The following is a 21177-nucleotide window of genomic DNA, read 5'->3' on the forward strand; positions in this document are numbered from 1 at the left end:
AGCTGACCTTGGATTCTGTATATTTTATAGCAAAAGCTAGTGTCAGAAGAGTGTTTTTCAACTTACTTGGTAAGAATATGCTAAAAAGCCAAGGAGTCATGCAGCTAAACACATTCTGGATTCGTTTATTAAAGGTGCAAAAAGACTCAATTTACTAAAGAACAGATATCTAACAATAAGACTTAATTTGATGCTATTTTTAAAACAGTGTGTATTTAAAAACGGCATCAGATTTCACCTTGTAACATGCAGTTTTCATTGTTACAAAATGCTCCCCCATCAGGATGCTCTTCACCCCAGGGCAGGGATTGGGGTGGAATACTATATGGAATTATACATCTATAAACTCTATACCTGTATAGAGTTTAGAAAACAGTAGAACTTGTCAATGATCTGGTGATATTTTGTTTGTTATACAGTATTTCAGCGAAGGCAATTTCTGTTGGTCATGAGCTAAATGTCTGTGATCCCCAGACTTCCCCAAATCTCCCAGCACTTCTTCTTACCTAAAGCATAGTATGCACCTTGCTTTAGCTAAATATAGCCTTTCATCTGTTATCCAAACCAGTGATGGATTTTCTTTCACTTCTGGGTTTTTTGAGGTGGCCGCAGGGAAGGGAGGTAAAGGTGATTTTAGTGAGAGGTCCAGTCCATAGTGAGTCCCAAAGGAAGGAATTGGCTCTGGATCTGTCAAAGTTGGCCAGCTCTGTGATAAATGTATTTATCGAAGAGCTAGAGTCACAGAATATCTATACAGATTGGTGGCCTAGAGCAGTGGTCCCCAACCTTGGGCCTCCAGATGTTCTTGGACTACAACTCCCAGAAGCCTTCACCACCACCTCTGCTGGCCAGGTTTTCTGGGAGCTGAAGTCCAAGAACATCTGGAGGCCCAAGGTTGGGGACCACTGGCCTAGAGCACAGTTAGAATCTAGATATACAAAAGATAAAATAGAAGGTTTCTACTCAGAGCAAACGATTTTTGATACACTTTTGCTAGGTTCAAAAGAACAAATTGTTAAGAAAATGTATAATTATATGCTGGAAATTAAAATGCAAGATGAAATGGTTAAGGAATGTATGATTAAGTGGGCACAAAACATAGGACATAATATTGATATTGATCAATGGCTGAAAATATGGCAAAATAACATAAAGCTTACAAGATCGGTTAACTTTAAAGAGAATATATATAAGATGTTTTATAGGTGGCACATGACACCAGAAAAATTGTCAAAGATGTATACAGATGTATCAAATAAGTGTTGGAAATATGAAACACAAGTGGGAATCTACTATCATATGTGGTGGTCATGTGGAGTAGCGAAACAATATTGGAAAAGAGTCCATGCCATGTTGCAAAAAATATTGCTATGTAAGGTGCCATTAACCCCAGAACTGTTTTTACTGAGTATGATACCCGATAATATAGATAAGTCAAAGGAATATATAGTTGTATATATTGTTATGGCAGCCAGAATTCTATATGCTAAAAATTGGAAAAGTCCGACGGTACCGAAACAAGAAGATCTTATTGAAAAGATACGGGAAATAGCCGAAATGGATATCTTATATCAGAAGTCATGAAGGACTATCCCTTGCAAAAGGCAACAGAAAGATGAGATCTATTTAACAAGTGGACTGAATCAACAGGCAGCGTGTGAATAGCATATATTGAAATGAGAACTTTATCTAGAAGGCAGAAAAGAGTAAACAGAATAACCTAAAACCTTGGTATGGCAATAGGTATAGAATGGATGTTAGTATGTTATTGTCTCCCCTCTTCCTCATCAGTTCCAATTCCCTTTTTCCTTTTTGTCACCCCTTATGTTAAAAAATAAAATAAAATAAATGTATTTATCTATGTATTTTCTTCCAAGGGGCAAATACCAGCTTTATAATTTTAACTAGGGGAGAAAAACAGAGAAGGAGAAGTTGAACCTTCCTTTCCCTCTGTATCATTTTCCACCTCCAGTCTATGCATGTTCTGTGCCATCAAGTTGGAACCCTCTTAGAGTGGGTTCCAACTTGCTTTCAAGGTAAGTGGGATATTTCAGGAGTGGTTTACAGTTCAGCTCCTCTACTGAGTTTCCATGGCCAAGTGGAGATTCAAACCCTTTTCTCCAGAATCCTAGTCCACCACTCTATCCAAGGCACCACACTGGGAATCATAATCTCAGGTCTGGCTGCTGTTAAATTTCACAAAATATAGGACAGAATCTGATCACATCTGGTCTAGCTTTTATAAGTACTATGCATGTAAGAAAGCTCTATAACTTGAAGTAGCTGCTTGAGAATGAAAGAAAGCTCCTCATGGTCTGGCTCCTTCTCAGCTCATATTTAGTTCTGAATCATGCCTACAACAGAAGTCAGGATAAAAGAGGCAAACCCTACACTCTAATTATACTGAGGGGAGAGATGCACCACTACTGGGTTGGTACTATATTTGCTATGTCTTCCATTTGCCCAGCACACAACAGGCAGGAAATACATCCATTTAATAGATAATAGTAAACAGCCGTGGGCTGCAGCCCTCTCATGAAGCTATTTTGGTAGCAAAACCACTCTTTTAACTCAGCATAACATTCACAAATGTTTCAATAGGGAAGGTTTTGGCAGGGTGTCTGTGTGTCATTAGGTAACAATGGCTGTCTACTCTCCTTCTCACAACCAATTTACCGTATTTTTCGCTCCATAAGACGCACCTTTCCATAAGACGCACCAATTTTTTAGGAGAAGAAAACAGGAAAATATAATCTGTTTTCTTCGCTCCATAAGACGCACAGACTTTCCACCCCCCTGTTTTGTGGGGCAAAAGTGTGTCTTATGGTGCGAAAAATACGGTAAATGTACTGAGTGGGAAGCACTGTTGAGATGCTGCAAGTGAGTTGCTTCAGAAAGCTGGTAACTGGGAGAACTAACTCAGCTGTAGGCCTAGGAATCCCTCACAACACAAACTACGTGGCCAGACTGCAAGATGTCCTTCCTTTTCTACTCCCCTCCCCTCTATTTCCACACGCACCAACTTGCTCAGGATGTGAGACAAGAGACCTGATATGGTTGACAGCTGGGAATCACACGGAGATGGTTTATAAATCAAGGTATCTCCCATGGTGGGTTCAGGAGCACCTACCAGCTGTAAGCACTTCTTAATCTCCCCTTGCAGCAGCAGGATACTGACATGGAAGAGAAACAGGATGCCTACCCAAAACTGTGGAAACTCTGAGTGACACCGACTGACAGTTTGACTAAGGAGAAGACCAGACTCCTCCAGGAATTATAACTTGTTAGATGGTGACAGTTTGTGCCTGCAAGAGACTCCAGGGAAGGAGCTGCTTAGAAAGGACACCTGATTAGCACAGGGAATGTGCCAAGCCCAGAGGCAGCTTCCCTACTTCTTGCAGAAGGGACCACATATAAAAAAAACTTGGGATATTTGTAAGCAGGAAGGGGTGGGGAGTGGGTGAGCAGACCTCTGATGGAGCTCTGCAAGGTACACTAAACCTGGCATTGGTCTGGGTTTCAGGTGAGTATGGGGACTTCCCTTGGTTTGGCTGCCCGAGCCATGTTTTTCTTCTTCCCATTTATTTCCCCTCTTTTTGGGCACTGTGTGCATGAGTGTTCCTTGTTGTTAGGAGATCTTGCACCACAGCACCCCACCCACCTCTCTTGGCTAAGCTTTTCATAAGTCATGGAAAGCTGGCCACTGGCTTATGTGGGCTTCTCTATGCTATGAGTGAAAAACAAAAGCATTTTAGTCCTTGTGCCAAATTTTTGCAAGGAACTTGCCAGTGACAGCTCTTCTGTCACACTCCACCTACTAATCCCAATAACAGCGAATGTTCTGTCTGGGAGAAACTATTTAAAAAAAATCTCAGGTGCAAAATTATTATGCTGTGTGTATCTTGATGTTGTAACCGCCTCACATCAGAAATATTTCTGGTAAATATGTGAGGGCATGTAGGGTAGGTAGGAAAGAAATGCATAAGCGATCTTTGAGATTGGTTGGTCTCTAGAAGCCAATGGGTCAGAATGGTGAAGGAGGAACTAGGAGGCTCATGCTGATTTTAACGAACCCGACCAGCAGATCTCTCAAATGAATGTTAATCAGCCCTGAGAGAAGTTCAGCTTTAAGGAAACAGCTCTGCTTTGATCTAGCAGTTCAGAACCTGTAGAACTTAATCTTATTAATCCACATTTCTAATGATATCATTTAGTAAAAAACTTGCTGAACAAAATTAGCACTCGGCAACATTTTTAGGTGGAAGTGATCCAAGGGAAGGCAAATTAAACAAAATGGTAGGCAGCAGCCCTAAAAAACAGCAGGGGGACCTCAGTTTCAAGAACAAATGAAAACGTATGCCCAGAATAATTTTCAAATGGCAAGAAAATAAGCAACAGAATACAGTTAACGAAGAGTATAATTAGGAAAACTGAAATCACTGCTTAAGGCAACAACAAACAATGGAAATACTCAGAAGTTCAGACAGAATCAAATAAAATTGACTCTTTCCCAAGCCTGAAATACAGTATAATAAAATAATAAAATTTATAGCACATACCCTCAACTGTAGCAGGTTGGTGGAGACAGGACAGCATAGAATGCAATCCTGTAAATGTCTGCCTAGAAGAAAGTTTCAAATAAGTTCAATACGTCTCTTACTTCCAGTGCTGTTGTTTAACTGAGGGAACTGCTTCCAGCAGCAGAATGACAAAGAGAACAATCCCCTTCTCTTGCCCCCACCCCCACCCCAGTCCTCTTGTGCATCCCCAAAACTGGCTCTGGAGGTCTGGGTAGGCATCGGAATATTTAATGTTTTGGATCAGAGATCCGATGATTTTTCATTCTGGGAGTTCTACCTAAATGTGGCTCTCCTGGGAGAAGGGCCTAAGCAGGCAGACTGAGGCCTAGCTGGATTTTGCCTCACCTTGTTTTCCATTCAGAGAAAAAGCTGCAGCTAGCTGTGAGGAAGCTTCTTAGTTTAGACTTTTTTCCCAGGTGAACCATATATAAATGTCCGTATGTCAGGAGGAACTCTCAGAATGGGGAATTGTGGGATTTGTAGTAGAGGGGGGAAATCCCATGCCTCAGTGTGAGCATTGCTCTGGGACTAGATGTCAGTGGTATGAAGGGCTGCAAGGGAGAGAGGAAGGGAAAGAAGGGAATTCCATCCCACATCCCCTAGTGTGAGCTTGGATGTGGTTTTAGGATTACAACCTAAACTCCTTAAACTGACTTAGCTCAAAGGGAAGGTAGTTAAATGAATTTTTCAGCATCCTTGTCCAACCAGCACATTGGAACAATGTTTGGTGTGGCGGTAGATCCTCATAGCTAAAAACTGTAGTATAGAACTGGCTAGATGCTAATGACAGCACATGATTTTAAAACAACACGTTGCTTCAAAGCAATGAATGTCAACAAATTCAAGGAGCAGCAGCCCCTTCCCAGCAGAGTTGCATATGGTGCAGAAGATTAGTGCAAACTGTTAATTACTAGCGCCCATATACTTTATAGTGATTAACATTTGTTTCCCATTTCCACTCAAGAGGGTATAGCAGAACCTGCCCTCCCACTGTCAGGATGGGGTGTGGGAAATGGAGGAGAAGCAGCGCATGAGCTTTAAGAGTCTGCTAGTGAGCACACATGCATTGGTTTTCCCTATTACATATCCTGCTCCCAGAGAAAATGCTTTTAGGCAGGGTTGCATCTCAGAGGTTTAGTTCATAGGGAGGGGCTGACAAAGTTTAAGGTTAGCCTGGCGGAAACACCCTGGCTGAAAGGCTGCTCTTGTCTCTGCTTACACAAAACTCTCTGCCTCTGACAATGCAGTGACAGACGGTGGCTCTGGTGTGTTGACCTTCCCATGACCCTGAAAAAAAGTGTACCTTTCATATAAACACTGCCTCCTTTTAGTGGATTTCAGCTAAGAGGAAAGTAGGCTACTGTTGTAAAAAAAAAAAGAAAGAGGGCCAATTTAACTGTGAGGCAAAAAGAGAAGATATCTCGTGGAGGAAAATACCAAATAGTAGAGAAGAGTACTTAGGGGAGAGCTTGGAAAATTGGCTCCCCCCCCCCCCCGGTCTACAACTCACATCATGCGTCATCAAGTCAATTTTTACTTGTGGCAACCCTTTTCAGGTAGGGAATACTCAGAAGTGGTTTTACCACTCCCTTCTTCTACAGCTTGCCCAAGGCCACACAGGCTGGCTCTACTCTCAGGAGGTATAGTGGGGATCCTCAACAGTATCCATGAAGGCCCTGGGAATTCTGGGTTTTGTCACCCCAAAGGTCTTTGCCCGCAGGTGGGAGGCAGCACGGAGGGAGCCAGCCTAGCTTCCCTGGGAAGGCATTCCACAGCCTCGGAGTATGGACTGAAAAGGCCCACCCTCGTGTCCTTGCCAGACATTTCTATGAGGGTGTTCAGAATGAGAGAAAGTCTTAACCCCAAATATTTTGAAACCCAGGAAGGCTCATATGGAGAGATGCAATCCTTCAGACAAGGGGCCAAGTTATTTAAAGGCTTTATAGGTCAAAATCTGTCAGCACTTTGAATTGTCTCCGGATGCTGACTGGTAACCAGCCAAACAGTTGCAACAAAGAACGTTGGTTCCTCTTGTAACCAACTCACTCTCCTATCCTTCATACACTTGTAGCTAGATGCACAAAGGCCTCTGCTGAAAGGTCTGGGGCATGAAATGTTGTGTGGGAAGGTCTCTGCATAGCATCAGATATGGGATTGGCGCTGTGAATGTACATGTGGGTAAGTTGAACAAGTGAACTTCAAACAACCTGGAGTTCAGGTAATAGTCATGTATAATCACTTTTCTTGCACTTAATTATATCTGCAGGACACTGCCTTTAACTTCATAACTGTTGCAGCAGCTTTCAAATATTGTTAGTGTTGGGATTAATAATGACCCTCCTATGAAGTCATTACAGGGTTTTTTTTAAAAAATTATTATTTGGCTGCTGTTGGATGTATTTTAGTGAAGAAATACTTTACATATTCTAAAAATAAAATAATTCCTGCATCTACTCATAGTGGTCAAAGTTGTGAGAGTAGAAGAGAACTACTTGTTCTCTTAGTACTATGAATAGTGCTTATGTATAGTGCTAAGAAGTACTAATAAAACAAGCAATAATCTAACAATTTATGTATACCTATAAGAGTGGCAGGCACAAGAAACAAGCAAGTTGTTCCAGCATGAGAAAGACAGAGCAGGGGAATCTCCAACGTGGGAATTAAGATAGGGGTATATGCTTAAGGAGGTAGCTGGATAGCTCAGTAAGTTAGGTATCTGGCTGCAGACCCAGAGGTTGGGAGTTGGATTCCTCACTGTGCCTCCTGAGAGTGAAGCCAGCCTGTGTGGCCTTGGGCAAACTGCTCAGTCCCAAGGTGCCAGCGAAAGAAAAGAAAGGTAATCCACTTCTGAGTATTTTCTCTCTAAAAAGGGTCACAATAAGTCAAATTTGACTTGATGTCACATCATCATATGTAGCCTGTTCTTAGCATATTTTCATTTGAGGGTGTTATTTCCTGTGCTGCTGCTGCTGCAGTTGTTTGCATCTTTTTTCCTTTTCTTTTAAAAATAGTAAATATTGGGCCAGTTTGTACGCTTCTTTATATTTTATTCCACTGGGCATTAGTGAGTGGGGAAATGGAGCATATATTTACTAATATGTACAGTATCTATATGAAATTATGACTGAATTAACTTACTGTACTTTAAACAAGGCTTGATTGAGGTTGCTTTTGTTTTGTTTTTTTTACCAGGGAAAAATAACCCTGCCTTTGCATCCAAAGAGCTGAGAGTTACGGAATAGGAATGGCCCCAGTAAACAGAGTATTACTGTCCCGCCTCCCTGGCAAGACCATTTCTTAGGAAAGAGTGGATCCTGCTGAGTGATGGTCAATTAGCTTGTTTGTGGGGTGGAGAAGCATGTTCTGTAGATTTCACCTTGCCCAACATGATACCTGATGCTCAGCGTCCAGTTGCCAGTGACAATTGATCATGCCCAACCCACTAAGATGATCCATTAGCGTCCTGAAAGGACCCAGGGGAATTTCAGGATGCGCCCCCAACAGGTGCATCTCTCCATAAATAGCTGAGCAAGGTGACCTGGCCCTATAAAAGCCAGGGACATGGTTTAGCTTTACAAAAAGAAATTTGCCAAGACTCAAGCTGCTGAAATCTGTGGCAGGTAAGTACATGTGGTGGATAAGTCAACGTCAGGGAAGGCAAGTTCATTTATGAATAGGGTTGCAAAACAGCATTAGGACTAGTTTTTCCCTGCATAGAGTCTGAAAGGCGGGGGCAGGGGAAGTGAATTAAATTTAGGAAGACAAGACAGCCATTCCAGATTCAGAAGGAAGAATAGTTTGAGTGTTTAATTAACTACCTGAGGATACCAGATTTCATCATAGTACTGCTCTATCAAGCAGATACTTAAATAAACAGGTTGTTGACATGTAGTTAAATCAGTGTCTTTATTCACAATAGTGTTTTTGTCTACAGTTTCATCTTGCTGAAACATGACGTTTCAAGGAAAGCTGTAACAAACCGGTCCACCAGGAAGTTAACATCCTTAGGAGTTTAGAGAAGTAGAAATCACACTTCAGCTGAAAGATCTTATACAGCAGAAGTTAGTGCAGGCATTGCTGCAGGAAGTTTTGTCAAGATGTTGAGAGGATAGTGGCTGATACATACTGAATGATTTTTCAGCTTGGAGCTACCGGTACTTAGTGTATGGCTTACTTTTTGATTCCAGACTTCGCAGTCTTGTGCCCTTCACATGTGTTGTGGAGCAAGCTGGTTGAGGATAATGGCTATTCTTTCTGGAAGACACCAGATTCAGGAGTTCTGAATTATGCCAATACAGTAGATTCAAGGCTACAGATCTGCTCTTTGTTTAAACCTATCCTACACAGTTACTCAGTGTCAAAAAGTTGTTAAGTCCAGCTTTTTAATTAAGATGTAGCATAAATTAGAGCTGGTGATGAGGTGGAAAATACTTTTTAAATTTTTATTGGTGACATACATTTTGATACTGCCTGTAGAACTTTGGAAGGTTTTATGCGGAAATGTCAGTGTTGGAAAAATACAACCAAAATGCTGATGATAATGAACAAAATGTTGGATGAAAAGGCCAGTAAAGGACATGACAAGGTGGAAACAGATGAACAGGGCAACTTCTGAGTCAGCACAAATTCAACAAGCTATTTGTCTCCTTCAGCCTCCTTGAGACTTCACACAGGTGACACTTAAGTGTGTAGGAAAATGAAGGAGGGGTTAATACAGGTATACATTAGAGGTGAACATGCAGAAGTTCTTAACATCCTGGCAAAATAATAGATAATACCTTACAGTATCTGTAGTGGTTTCGGCAACCAGCGCTATTGGAGAGATTTTGCTTCAAATATGGGGTTGAAAGGGCAATAAGTTCACAACCACACCACCTACCGTAATTGCCTTCATGCCTGTTGTTTCACTCTTCAGCTGAACAAGAAACAGCTTCCAGGGCACTTATCTTATATAAATTATGAAAATGGTGGTTCTCTCTGTTCAAAAGTTGAGAGAGAAGAACTGGACTACCCTTTCCTAAATAAACAGCTGGCAGACAACATCAGACAGAACAGGAGGCCCATAGGGAAAACTGAGTTATTTGGTCCGCGCGTAATCCTAGAACTAGTTTGCATCACAAGATGCTGCCTTGTGAATATAAGAGTCCCTAAGAGAAGGGAAGAGAAGGGTCAAGATGCATACTAGGAGGGGTGGTTTTCTTCAGAGCACTAGCCAAGGCCCAGAAATAAACAACTTTCCCTCCAACAACAAACAGCAAATGTCAAGATACACTTACTTGATCTCACAGAAAGAACAGTGGACTGAACCTTTAAGGTGGGCCTTCAAGGTGATATCCCATCCACTCCCACAAATTTTAATGGGATGTGGAGGTGGATGATTTGTGGGCCCAAGGCACAAACATCATGTTGCCAGGCATGTTCAAGATTATACTATATATTTTCCTTAGAATGAGGAACAGCTCATGGTACGCTATGCACTGTGTTGTGCAGTGGTACGGCTGGAGTTTGCTTAACATCTGAAGAGTGTTTGTACTGGGAAAGACCACCTAGGACACAGCCTGTACGAGGGCCATAGAATTACAATTGTACTGGGAGCTGTTTGTTTATTCTGCTAATCTCCAATTATATCACTGGCATGGAGCACTGCATTTTTGGGGGATTGGGACAGGCATTAGAGTTGTGGACAACTTTTGCACGCAATGGATTTCAGAAAAGCTCATGCCAAAGCCCATCTCTCAGCGGAAAAGGTAACCATTAACCCCAAACATCAGCTCTCTCTGCATCGGAGGACTCCTGACTGTCTTGTAAGCAACAACACATGGACACCAGACATGGCTGCTCTTGATTGGCACGGCACAACTCCATCTCCTTTGGTGCCAGGTTGTGGTTCTGATTTGTTGCCTCCCCATTTCTGATTCTGCAGTGATGGGGATTTGTTTCTCAGCCAGCTACGTTCAAGCACCCTGTAATGCACTATGCTAGCCTCTTTTTGCAGACGGAGCAAGATGTCTGCACTCAACCATAACTCCCTTTGTGTTTAGCAGTATTAGTAATCTCCACAGGATTTCTTCAAAGACTGAATGACAGCTTGTGCTTCTAAGAACGTGGCAAACTATGTAAAACAAATTCCTTCCAGTTAATTTGTATGTCATAACAGAATGAACTCTCCATTCCTACCCTGTCCTTTCTCCTACTCTCCCATCCATCCACTATGGAGCCATGCTGAGGGTGCAAAAAAGGTTGAACTGTGGAAACAGCATGGTTGGCTCACCTGCAAAGGCATCCTTGTGCAATACCGTGAAAGTTTGTCTCTTCTGTATAGTGCAAAAGGGTCCGTCACAAGTGCAAATTTGAAGGGTATTATCTGCCTTCAGGAACAGGAACTGCTGGGGAGAAGCAGCTGAAGAGCGTGCATTAATTTAAAAAAGAGTCCATTTGGCACAAAAAAGGGGGGAGTGTGAGAAATGGTAATAAAATTCTTCTGCATAAAACAGTACACAATGTGCCCAAAGCAGAAGTCTGCATTTCTTGCACCTAACCCAACAAGGAACACTCTGTATTTTCCCTGACAATTATAACTGACTGATGGTGATTTGGGGACTGCCTGGCCAACTGACCATTTGCATGCAATTTTATCTGGCCTTTGGTAACTCCGCTGGAGAGGTTGTAGAATGCTTCTCCATACTTCCACTTGGAAGGAAAACAAAAATGGGATTGGCTTGTCTGTCCATCTGTCTGTCTTTCTGTCTGGGATGCTTTCCTATTACAATGGATAAGCTGCTCTTTAAAACTTCCGGTGCTGCATCTGCCTCCATTATTCATAGCTGAGCCTTCACATTTTGACACTCTTACCTCATTGATTGGGTTTGTCATGCAAGACCACACCCTCAGAAAATGGCTTTTTGAATCCATGGTCCTGCAACCAAGATAGGAACCAGACTTATCTTTCGTCAGTTTTACAATTAAAAAACAACAACACCCAACAGTCTCCTCTTTGATCTCTCCTGTTCCTTGATAATCCAATACGTTGCAGTTGTTCAATTAAGTGTACAATGCAGGGTTTGGGAAGTGAGGGTGACTCACCCAGGAGTTAAGCTCAGCTGGCAGACACTTGGCTGCCAGGGGTGGGAAAAGAGCCAAAGAGAATGAGGCTGGGTGGCTTGATTGGCAAGATGAGCAGCTAGCTCAGTGCAACAGGATTTACTGGAATTTGAAATCTGCCTGTGGTTTTAGCTGGCAGTCGAAAGCTTCCTTCCCCCAGATTAAACTGAAGATAATCTCAGTAAATAGCATGGTTTTACCATGCAAGGGACTGAATTAAACAACAGACGTCTGAATTATCCCCCAAGGACATCCCTCTGAATGCCCATAATTTTAGAAATAGACCATAGATATTGGTGTTTCTTTTCTTGCATGGGGGTATGCAGTGAATGAACAGTAATATGTCTCATGAGTTGCTCCAGATCTGAACAGGATCTTGAATGTAGTTTAATACACATGCCTGGAGACAAATAATCCTTAGCATAGCTTTGACCAGAGTCTCCTGAAACGCTTCTATTAACAGAAACCAGTAGATTTTGTTGACTGTACATCCATGCACATAGGTGGCTTTCTGAAAATAGTCTACAGTTTAGACAACACCACAGCAGAATTAGATCCAGAAACTCTTTTTCTTTTTGTTGTTGTGGGTTTTTCGGGCTCTTTGGCCGTGTTCTGAAGGTTGTTCTTCCTGATGTTTCGCCAGTCTCTGTGGCCAGAATCTTCAGAGGACAGCACTCTGTCCTTCTTTTCTTTGTGTGTAAGTGGGAAGGTCCACATCTAAGGCTTAACGATGAATTAAGTACAAGTGTAGTGCAAAGTCCAAACCTTTAGACATTGTTAGGACTGCAGCCCCTCAGAGTTATTTACCATTGGCCATGTCGGCTAGGGCTACTGATGGTTCCAACCCCACAACAGCTGGAAGACTAATCTTTGCCCACTCCTGCTTAAACCTAATGAGGATGAGCAGCATTGAGCTTGGGGCTCATACGCTCCCCACAACCAGCACAGTTGCAAAGAGGAGAGCAGAAGCTTCTGTTTTAAGTTAGCCATCATCAAATGATGTGCTTATCTTGAACCATGATTAATTGTAAGTATGGTTAATGAAAACAAGGCAGCTTAATAAAGGGAGAGGACTTTTTAGTGTGTATATGTCTGTTCCAAGAAACCTCAGGTTCAGCTTCTGCCCTAAGGACTTCAGGAGCTGAAGCCAACAGATTTAAGAGAGACACCATGCAAAATGAGAGTGTATATAATCTTTCTCAGGTCCAGGATGTCACTGGCTTTATAAGTTAAATGGCAGGTATCTATACAAGGTAAACTGAATGCTGACCCAGCTGCCACATTTATTTCACCACATACCCAACACAAGGTGGACTACAAGCCTCATTTTTGTTCTTGTTGTTTTCAAATAATGAGTGTTTGTGCATTTATTTGTTTTTTCACCAACTTGTTAATTTTTAAAAAGAATTTGAAGCATATACATTCCAGTAATTCTTAAATACTGTAAAACTGGGAGTTGATGAGAATTCAAAGTTACTCCTATGAAATGTTGATGGAGAAGTACATACTGTGTTTCCCTGAAAATAAGACAGGGTCTTATATTAATTTTTTGCTCCAAAAATGCATTAGGGCTTATTTTCAGGGGATAGTTTATTTTTTCATGTATAGCAATCTACATTTATTCAAATACAGTCATATCTTCTTCTGGTTGCTGCACAATGGTGGAGGGTGGGGTTTCACTTAACTATTGCTTATTTTTGGGGTAGGGCTTATATTACGATCATCCTAAAAAATCTTACTAGGGTTTATTTTCAGGTTAGGTCTTATTTTCAGGGAAACAGGGTAGATATTCTCCCCAGTGGATTGTTTAATCATGAGAACTTCTCCTGAAGATCTTAAAACCAGGCAGTGTCATAATGACAACTCGATCTTTTAGATAGTCTGTTTTCAAGATGTACAGGGCTTTTACAATTAGCACCTGAAATAAAATGTATTGGGATAACAAACGTGTGTCCCTGTAGATGTTGTTCAAATACAACATCCATCAGCATCAGTCAATCTAATAGTAATGTTCCATCAAATTAATTCCAGCTCACACTGACTTTCTTGGGGTCTAAGTATAAATATTCGGAAGTGGTTTACCTATCCCTCCTTCCGGGAGCACTCTAGGGCAATGCAGCTTTCCCATGGCTGCCCCAATGGCAGAGTATGTAACTCCATCAGTCTCTCACACACCAGGCGACCTCAGGGATTCCTCCTCCTCCCAGGAGGCACAGCAAAGATTCAAAATTCCCATCCCCTAGGGGGGCTCCAACTCTGAGAGCTCTACCACCCTCCTTAGTTAACATAACCTACAGAATTGTAGTTCAGCTTTTGGAGGGCATCGTCTTTCCCTCTTCTAGAATATTCCATTTCATTTTTCCTTGTACATGTTCACCAACTCAAAAGCCAGTCTGAATTCCTTTGCCATTAAGCATGCTCGGCCCTTACTGGATTATTTGGAGACTTTCCGCTCTTAGATGTTTTCTCCTAGCTACTTCTAGTGCTTCTGCAAATTGGGTTCTGCCAGCCTGCTGTTACCTCCCTGTTGTGTGGGGGTTATTTGGGCTACCCTCAACTCTGAACATTAGAAATAGAGGGGATTGTTATTTTATACAGCTGTTGTAAGGCTGACTGAACTAGTATACGTGATGGGCTTTCAACACTGATATGTGTTCTATTTTTGTTGTTATTTAGTCGTTAAGTCATGTCTGACTCTTCGTGACCCCATGGACCCCATGGATGTGTTCTATATAGTACTGTTTAAAAGCAATCTCAAGAACAGCCTGACAAGGTTTAGATGCTGGTTTTCTCTTTCTTTTCTTTCTTTCGTTCGTTCTTCCTTCCTTCCTTCCTTCCTTTCTTTCTTTCTTCAGTTTCTGCTTTTTCAGTTTCTTCTATGTAAAAAAGTTGTTTAGAGGAGGCCGTAAGGGACCAAGGGAATGCTTGAGTTAGAATTGTGTTGCTGATGTGCAAGTACGATACAGCTGCAATTCTTTGAAGTTCACACTGTTTCTTTTATGATAAACAGCAAGATGGAAGACGATTTTGCCTGCCAAATGAAGAAGATGGCCTTGGTCATGGGGGCCTCCCTGACAGATAAGGATATTGACCGACTGCCTTCAGACATGAGGCATCATGGTAAGGAGCAAAGGAAGCAGAACCTGGAGCAATTCAGATCAGAGCACAGACCTGAGCATGGGCTGCTTCTTCAGATATTCACCCAGTGCCAGACTATAGAGTTGTGGCCACTCAACAGTCCATCTTCTGTAATCTGGCATCTGAAAGATCAGGATGCTTATGAGAAGTTCTGGTGGCTCTTCAAGTGGTCACCTGTGCAGTGAAAGCTTCTGTGCAGGGTCTTCTTCTTCTTCTTCTTGAGTTGAAAATTCAACCCACACCCATTCTATCATGCATGTTCAAAGAGCATGGCTCCTGATAATCCTGATATTTTCCAAACTATCCAAAGCTAGGGAGCAAGAGGAAGAACACGATTGGTGTATCTGTAATGGGGGAAGGGGGAGGAGAGCTTCTGTGACTGCATAGATGCCCACTCAGAGAGCCATAATTACACATAAGCAGTTTGTTGTTCTTTATCATTGGTTCCATGCACTACACATACAGACAAGCAACAAGTTTATCTATAGGAAGTGGATGGAAGTGAGGACAGCTGCTACAAATATTGCATTGGCCTGAGCAGAACTATCTAGGTGTTAGTGCTGGGCAAATGTGGAACACTATGATCACATAGTGGCCTGAAGTCTCGTAATTATACCACACTTTAAAAGGCTGTTGGCTAGGCAGTTTGCTCTTGTGGAAGGACCCTCAATCTATTCTAGAGGTGATAACTTAGACAAATCATAGCACTGAGTGATCCACAAAGTTGGGTCATGTTAAGGGAGTAAAAAGCAACAGCAACATATTCATGCAACTCAGGTGACCTAACCTAATGTATGAAGGGAAGCATAGCCTACTCCATCAGATGCATAAACATGGGTTCAATAGCCAGGAGATCTGAGTGAAGGAAGAGGATTCCTCTGCAATCCTACATGCTGAGGCTGAAACTTCACATACAAACCTCTCTGGAAAGAAATCTTAACTGAATTCAAGGGGATCTGTTCAGGCATGTGGAGATGTGTGCTGACTTGGAGTCCACTACTGTACACTTTTAAGAGCAACCTTCCGACCATTTTTCCAGAAGAAAAAGCAGCTTCACAAGGAATCCATAATGAGCAAGGAAGGAGGGGCTGTGAAGAAAATGCAAAACCCAAAACCCATTCCCCAGTTTTCTGCTCCCAAAGTTTCCCTCTGAGCTGCTTGCCACCTACCTACCCTTTCCAAGGAATCCTAGCATGAAAAATTGGAAGCACTCAGGTGGGAGGGCCAGATTGGTGTAATTTCTTGCAGAAACATAATAGTGCACCATCAGTGTTACACAGCGTTCCTCCCATCAGCCACTCTCCACCAAACTACATTTTTCTGGACAGAAAATGGCCAAGAAACATTTGTCTATTATTTGTGGCTTGCCCTAAAAGTATAGAATGTGAATGAAGTAATTACACACCTGCAGACATAATGTTTAAGGCACAGTGATTAGTGGCTGGTTCATTCATACAGATACACGGGCACACGCAAAGAGAGTCAAGGGTCATGAGTACTTTGAGAATCCATGATTTCATCTGTGCACGTATGCCCTTCACTTATGCAAACTGCAAATATTGTATTCATAGTTACTGCATCCAATTTGTCACCTGGTGGGTCATTTTTGATTGAACTAAGATGGTCCCTGAATAATCTTAGAACTGCACAGCTGGAAGGGACCCTATGGATAGAGTCCCTGTCAAGAAGGCAAAGTGGTTGAATCGAATTCCCAACCTCTTGCTCTTTACCCTGACACCTAAACCCATAAGCTATCCAGCAGTTCTGGCAGGCACACAACATGACACTAGGGCAGTACTCAAAGCTTCTGACAGCTCTGGATGCCATGAGGAGCAGACAGAACCGGGCTTTGTGAGGAATCTCACCTACCTTTCCATTTATGCATGGAGAGCCAGGGGGAAGGGAATGGTAATTATAAATTACCACTTGAATGTCTGACATACTTTGAGAACTCTATCAGGGTCACCATGGGTCAGCAGTGACTTGACAACACCTAAAAATCCATACGCACACATGCACACACCCCTAGATAGCTTCACAGAGTGTGTGTTCTAATTCCTTTTCATTGTTTCTTCTTTTCTCTCTCATACACAAAATATCAAGTCTGAATTTCCCTTTCTGTAACATGGGGTGTACTTGTGGGATATCAGAACTTGACTTCTGTAAAGTCTTATAGACCAAATTAACTGCCTTCTTAACAAAGCAGTAGTTCCTGAATTAAAAGTCAGTCATTCTGTTGTAGGTTCATTCAACTACACCAAGTTCTTTGAACACATGCAGAAGTTTCTGAAATCAGGAGAGCAGGAGGCACAGTTGCGAAAGGCTTTTCAGATGCTCGACAAGGATGGCAGTGGCTTCATCGAATGGAATGAAATCAAGTAAGATAACATTGCTACATTGCTGTGAGTTTCAAAAGAAGGGCAACATGGCAGACATGCAAAGTTCCTACATATGTAAGCCAGAAACAGCCATTAGAGATGGACTGTGACTGGAAGAAGAAGATTCTTTAATAATAAAAATGTCTGAGTTGTCACAGCATGAACATCGCTCACTCTGGGGTTATGCAATTCAGTTTGCTTTGATTGGTCTTCAGGATGTGAACATGGAATTCATCTGCAGTTTGGTTTCTCAAACATGGAAGGACTGCCTCAGTCACCTCTCTGCAATATTAATGTGTTTCTATTTCTCATTATGGGCCGTGTCCAACCTCTGTCCCTGGCCACATACATGGAATTTTAGGCAATGTGACTCTATAGCTTAATTTGTGACTTAAGACTCTGAAGTTGAAAAGGATACTTTAAGTATCTAGGAAATACTTGCTTATGATGAGGTAAACTGGAAAAATATTTACAACCACTGCTTTCTCATCCCTGGGGCAATCCCTTTGCCTGTGATAAAAATACATCCTCATATATAGGACTTTCTCTCCCTTAGCTGCACACACACCTTGGGCACATTCCATAGTGGAAGGATTGTTTTTCCCCTTGCCTGAGAACTTTTTGTGTGTGTGTGTCAGAGGCTTCATCCTGAGAGTGAATGAAGTGAGACCCAAGAGTGGGATCACCCCATTTTTCTTTCTCACCTTTCCTTCCACACCCATCTCTCTTCTCTCACTAGAGATCTGAACAGGTCACTTGCAGAGAGCGTCTAAAATTATGCTAAAGTCCACATGACATTAGGATGAGGGCCACGGGTTGCCCATGCCGGCCACAGATTCTATGGCTATCCTATTAGAAGAAATTGAGAAGAGACCTCTAAATGCACAAGGGAAGTTCCGGTATGCCCAACATATTTTGTAATACGTCACTGGGGCATTTCTGAGTAACAACCTAGTCTGTAAACAAACTGCAACAAGAGATATAGCTTGGGCTAATGCTGTAATTAACAGAGCCTCTGAAGAAAGATTTATTCTGAAATGTATTGGGCTCAATAAAAGTCTTAAAAGTCTTGCCACTTCTCTCCCTCCCCTTGCAGCAATAATAATAATAATAATAATAATAATAATAATAATAATAATAATAATAATAATAATAATGATGATGATGATGATGATGATGATGATGATGATGATGATGATGATGATGATGATGATGATGATCTGAAGTCACATGCTTTCACTCTCTATAGGTACATCTTATCCACAATGCCCAGCAATGTGCCAGTGGTGCCCCTGTCAGATGAAGAGGCCGAAGCCATTATCCAAGCAGCTGATACAGATGGGGATGGGCGGATTGATTTTCAAGGTGGGCACAGATTATGTGTCAGGGACATTTACTTGACTATCACACTGAGGAGCTTGTGTCTCTAAAACAGAGAATGGCCTAAGAATTGCCCCTGTAATTTAACTGGGCCCAGTTTCCTCTCTCTAGTATTTTAGAAAGTGGCATAAATATCTAGGAACTGATGGGAAAAGAGGTTATAAGATTCTTGGTGCTGCTCAGTCACTGTATCAGTGATTGATCCTGACGATAAACTGTGTGTGTCTGCGTGTGTCTGTGTACAGCGAGAGTGTTGAGTCGAGCCACCAAGGAGGAAGTGGATAAATGGAGGAGATCCTCTGATCAGTTCTGTATTGTCTTATGATGTGGCAGAGTCAGATATGACTGGAGCCATTTTCTTTAGAAATAGAAGGATTGTGGGGACTTACAAAAAAGGGACACTTCTCAGGAAGTGTAGAACAGTCCAGCAGAGAAACATGCAACTTATAGGATGGGATGGATGGCAGCCCAAAAAGCTATATAGTAGTGTTTGCTTATATCTTAAACAGTCCCTTCTGGACTCCAGACTTATCCACTTCGGCTGCTTTTGCTGTTACAGAGTTTTCCGATATGATCACAAAGGAGAAGATTCTGAAGAAAAAGTAGAAGACAGAAGACAAGCTTCCCTTGTCAACAGTGTTGTGTGCCAGTGGGGGTTGGGGTATGGAACTTGTCTGTGTCTCTAATCAAGCTATGCTTGTTGAAAGCCCCTCTCCCAATTATTTTTGCAGGGTGGGAGGAGGGAAGTCTACAGCTTGCTGTCAAGGCTCACTGAGTGGCCTCTGCAGTTTACAAGGTTAGTTTAGCCCCCGTGGGGATGCATGAGGATTTTGTTGTTGCACTTTTGATTTAAAAAAAAAAAAACAACTTTGCAATTATTTGCAGATTTCTTCAGAAATTCAATGGAAAGAGCATGAGAGGAAAGCAGTTCAAAGACAGGAGAAAGTGAAATTGTAAGATTCTTGCATTTGGGCAGAGGGTTTCTACTACTTAGCTCTTTAAACTCTGAGTTTCAATCTGTCTATATTCAACCAAACTGAAATTGCTATGTCTTCTTTCTTTCCCCCTCCCAACGGGATCTTCAGCCATCTGCCTGGCAGACAGGTACAATGTGATCAACCATCTCCCTAGTAGGAAAAGCCACATCTATTGAATTTGGCCCTGCAAATGGCTGAGAATTTTTGTTTTGTTTTGTTTTTTTAGAAGAGCCTATCAGTATTTAGACATTTTTTTCATACATTCAACAGAAAGAACTTGAGCTTTGGACTATTTTTAATTTAATGTATGTGAAAGTGAAACTGTCAGATTAATCCATCCTTAACTCTTACTGAGACAAAAAGGGTCTAGAGATGTCTAAAAGAAACTCCTTCCTCCTTAGCGAACCTGTCAATCATGAAATGTCAAGCGCAAGGCCTTTCATAGGCACCCTCTGGTCACCACTGCCTTCCACAGAACCATGATTTCAACTGGCCCAGCATCTGGTGCTCCAGGGTAAGATTCCCATGATGGCACCAGAGTGAGACCAGCTCTACAAATCCAGTTATTGCCAGAGGCATTACTTGGGCCTGAACTTTGTTGCAAGCCATCCCTCAGTCCTTTTTCAGTAAATCTAGCAGCAACATAGTCCCTCCCTGCTGGCCTTTGCTGGGAAGGAAGACTTCAACGGATTGTATGATCTACAGTGAGGACAGGTCTATGATAACATAGAAGTGAATGGTGTGTATATGCCTATATTTTCGAGCCGACCCACAGCTCATGTCACCCTAAGACCATATTGTTTTTCTCCTAACTCCTCAGCTAGTCTTTCAGTAGAGAAGAATAAGAACCTAGTGGGTTTTATTCCAGCAAAGGAAAATGTTACTTTTATCATGTCCTGTCTGAGGCAAATAAAGCCTGTTTTACTTTACAACTTGTAGAATCCTTTATTTGACCTTCATTTTTGCTCCTGAAGGAAAGGGGCATGAGAGACAATTAATGACAAATGCATGGAGCTTCATTTCAGCATCTATATCCCATGAAAAAGAGTCCTGAAATCAAGACTGCTGCTTTCTTAAGCCAGCCCAGCATCAGCAGATGGCACCACTGGACAGTTGCCAAGGGAATAGCCCTGCTGACACTACCATCCCGGACAGCTAAGCTGTATTTGGGGGAAGGATCAATATTAGTTCTAGACTCCTGTCCTCATTTTCCTTAGGAACACAGCAGGGTAGAGTTACATTGCCTCTCCAGGCCTGCTCTGGTTCCTTTCATGATTGCACAGATACCTTGCTCATTTATGCAATTATGGTTTTAAAGAAATCTAGTTAGATCTAAGAGGCATTTCAATTTATTTTTATGTCTAGTATGGCCCTAAGCCATTGAAAAAGGTTTTCAGCTTCCTTTCCTAAACATGTTTAATTGAGCTGATTTTAGCCTAGCCTTCCCCAAAAAATGCTGGTCTCCAGATGTTTCACTCTACAACACCTATCATCTCTGAGCACTGTCTATCTTGGGTAAAGATGACAGAAGACATTATTTAAAATAATATTGGAGAGCTATGGTTAGGGAAAGGCTCCTGTAGCCCTAGTGTGTAAAGACCTTGTACAGGTCCTCCCTCTAGC

At 42.0% G+C, this 21177-nt stretch overlaps 1 protein-coding gene across 1 annotated transcript; it reads left to right on the plus strand.

Moving 5' to 3' along the window:
• Positions 1-14594: 14594 nt before the first annotated feature.
• On the plus strand, positions 14595-20483 carry PVALEF (parvalbumin like EF-hand containing). Its single transcript, XM_020815441.3, has 4 exons — positions 14595-14801; positions 17062-17197; positions 18447-18562; positions 19137-20483. The coding sequence occupies exons 1-4, from the start codon at positions 14681-14683 to the stop codon at positions 19181-19183; spliced, it is 420 nt and encodes a 139-aa protein (XP_020671100.1). The 5' UTR covers positions 14595-14680; the 3' UTR covers positions 19184-20483.
• Positions 20484-21177: the final 694 nt, after the last annotated feature.

Source organism: Pogona vitticeps, chromosome 2 (genome assembly GCF_051106095.1).
Source record: "Pogona vitticeps strain Pit_001003342236 chromosome 2, PviZW2.1, whole genome shotgun sequence".
Lineage (NCBI taxonomy): Eukaryota > Metazoa > Chordata > Lepidosauria > Squamata > Agamidae > Pogona > Pogona vitticeps.

Excerpts from the sequence above, each read along its gene's own strand:
- PVALEF (XM_020815441.3), top strand. The coding sequence starts at position 14,681 with ATGATAAACAGCAAGATGGAAGACGATTTTGCCTGCCAAATGAAGAAG. Across the intron at positions 14,802-17,061 it reads TTCAGACATGAGGCATCATG|GTTCATTCAACTACACCAAG; the intron begins GTAAGGAGCAAA and ends ATTCTGTTGTAG. Across the intron at positions 17,198-18,446 it reads ATCGAATGGAATGAAATCAA|GTACATCTTATCCACAATGC; the intron begins GTAAGATAACAT and ends CACTCTCTATAG.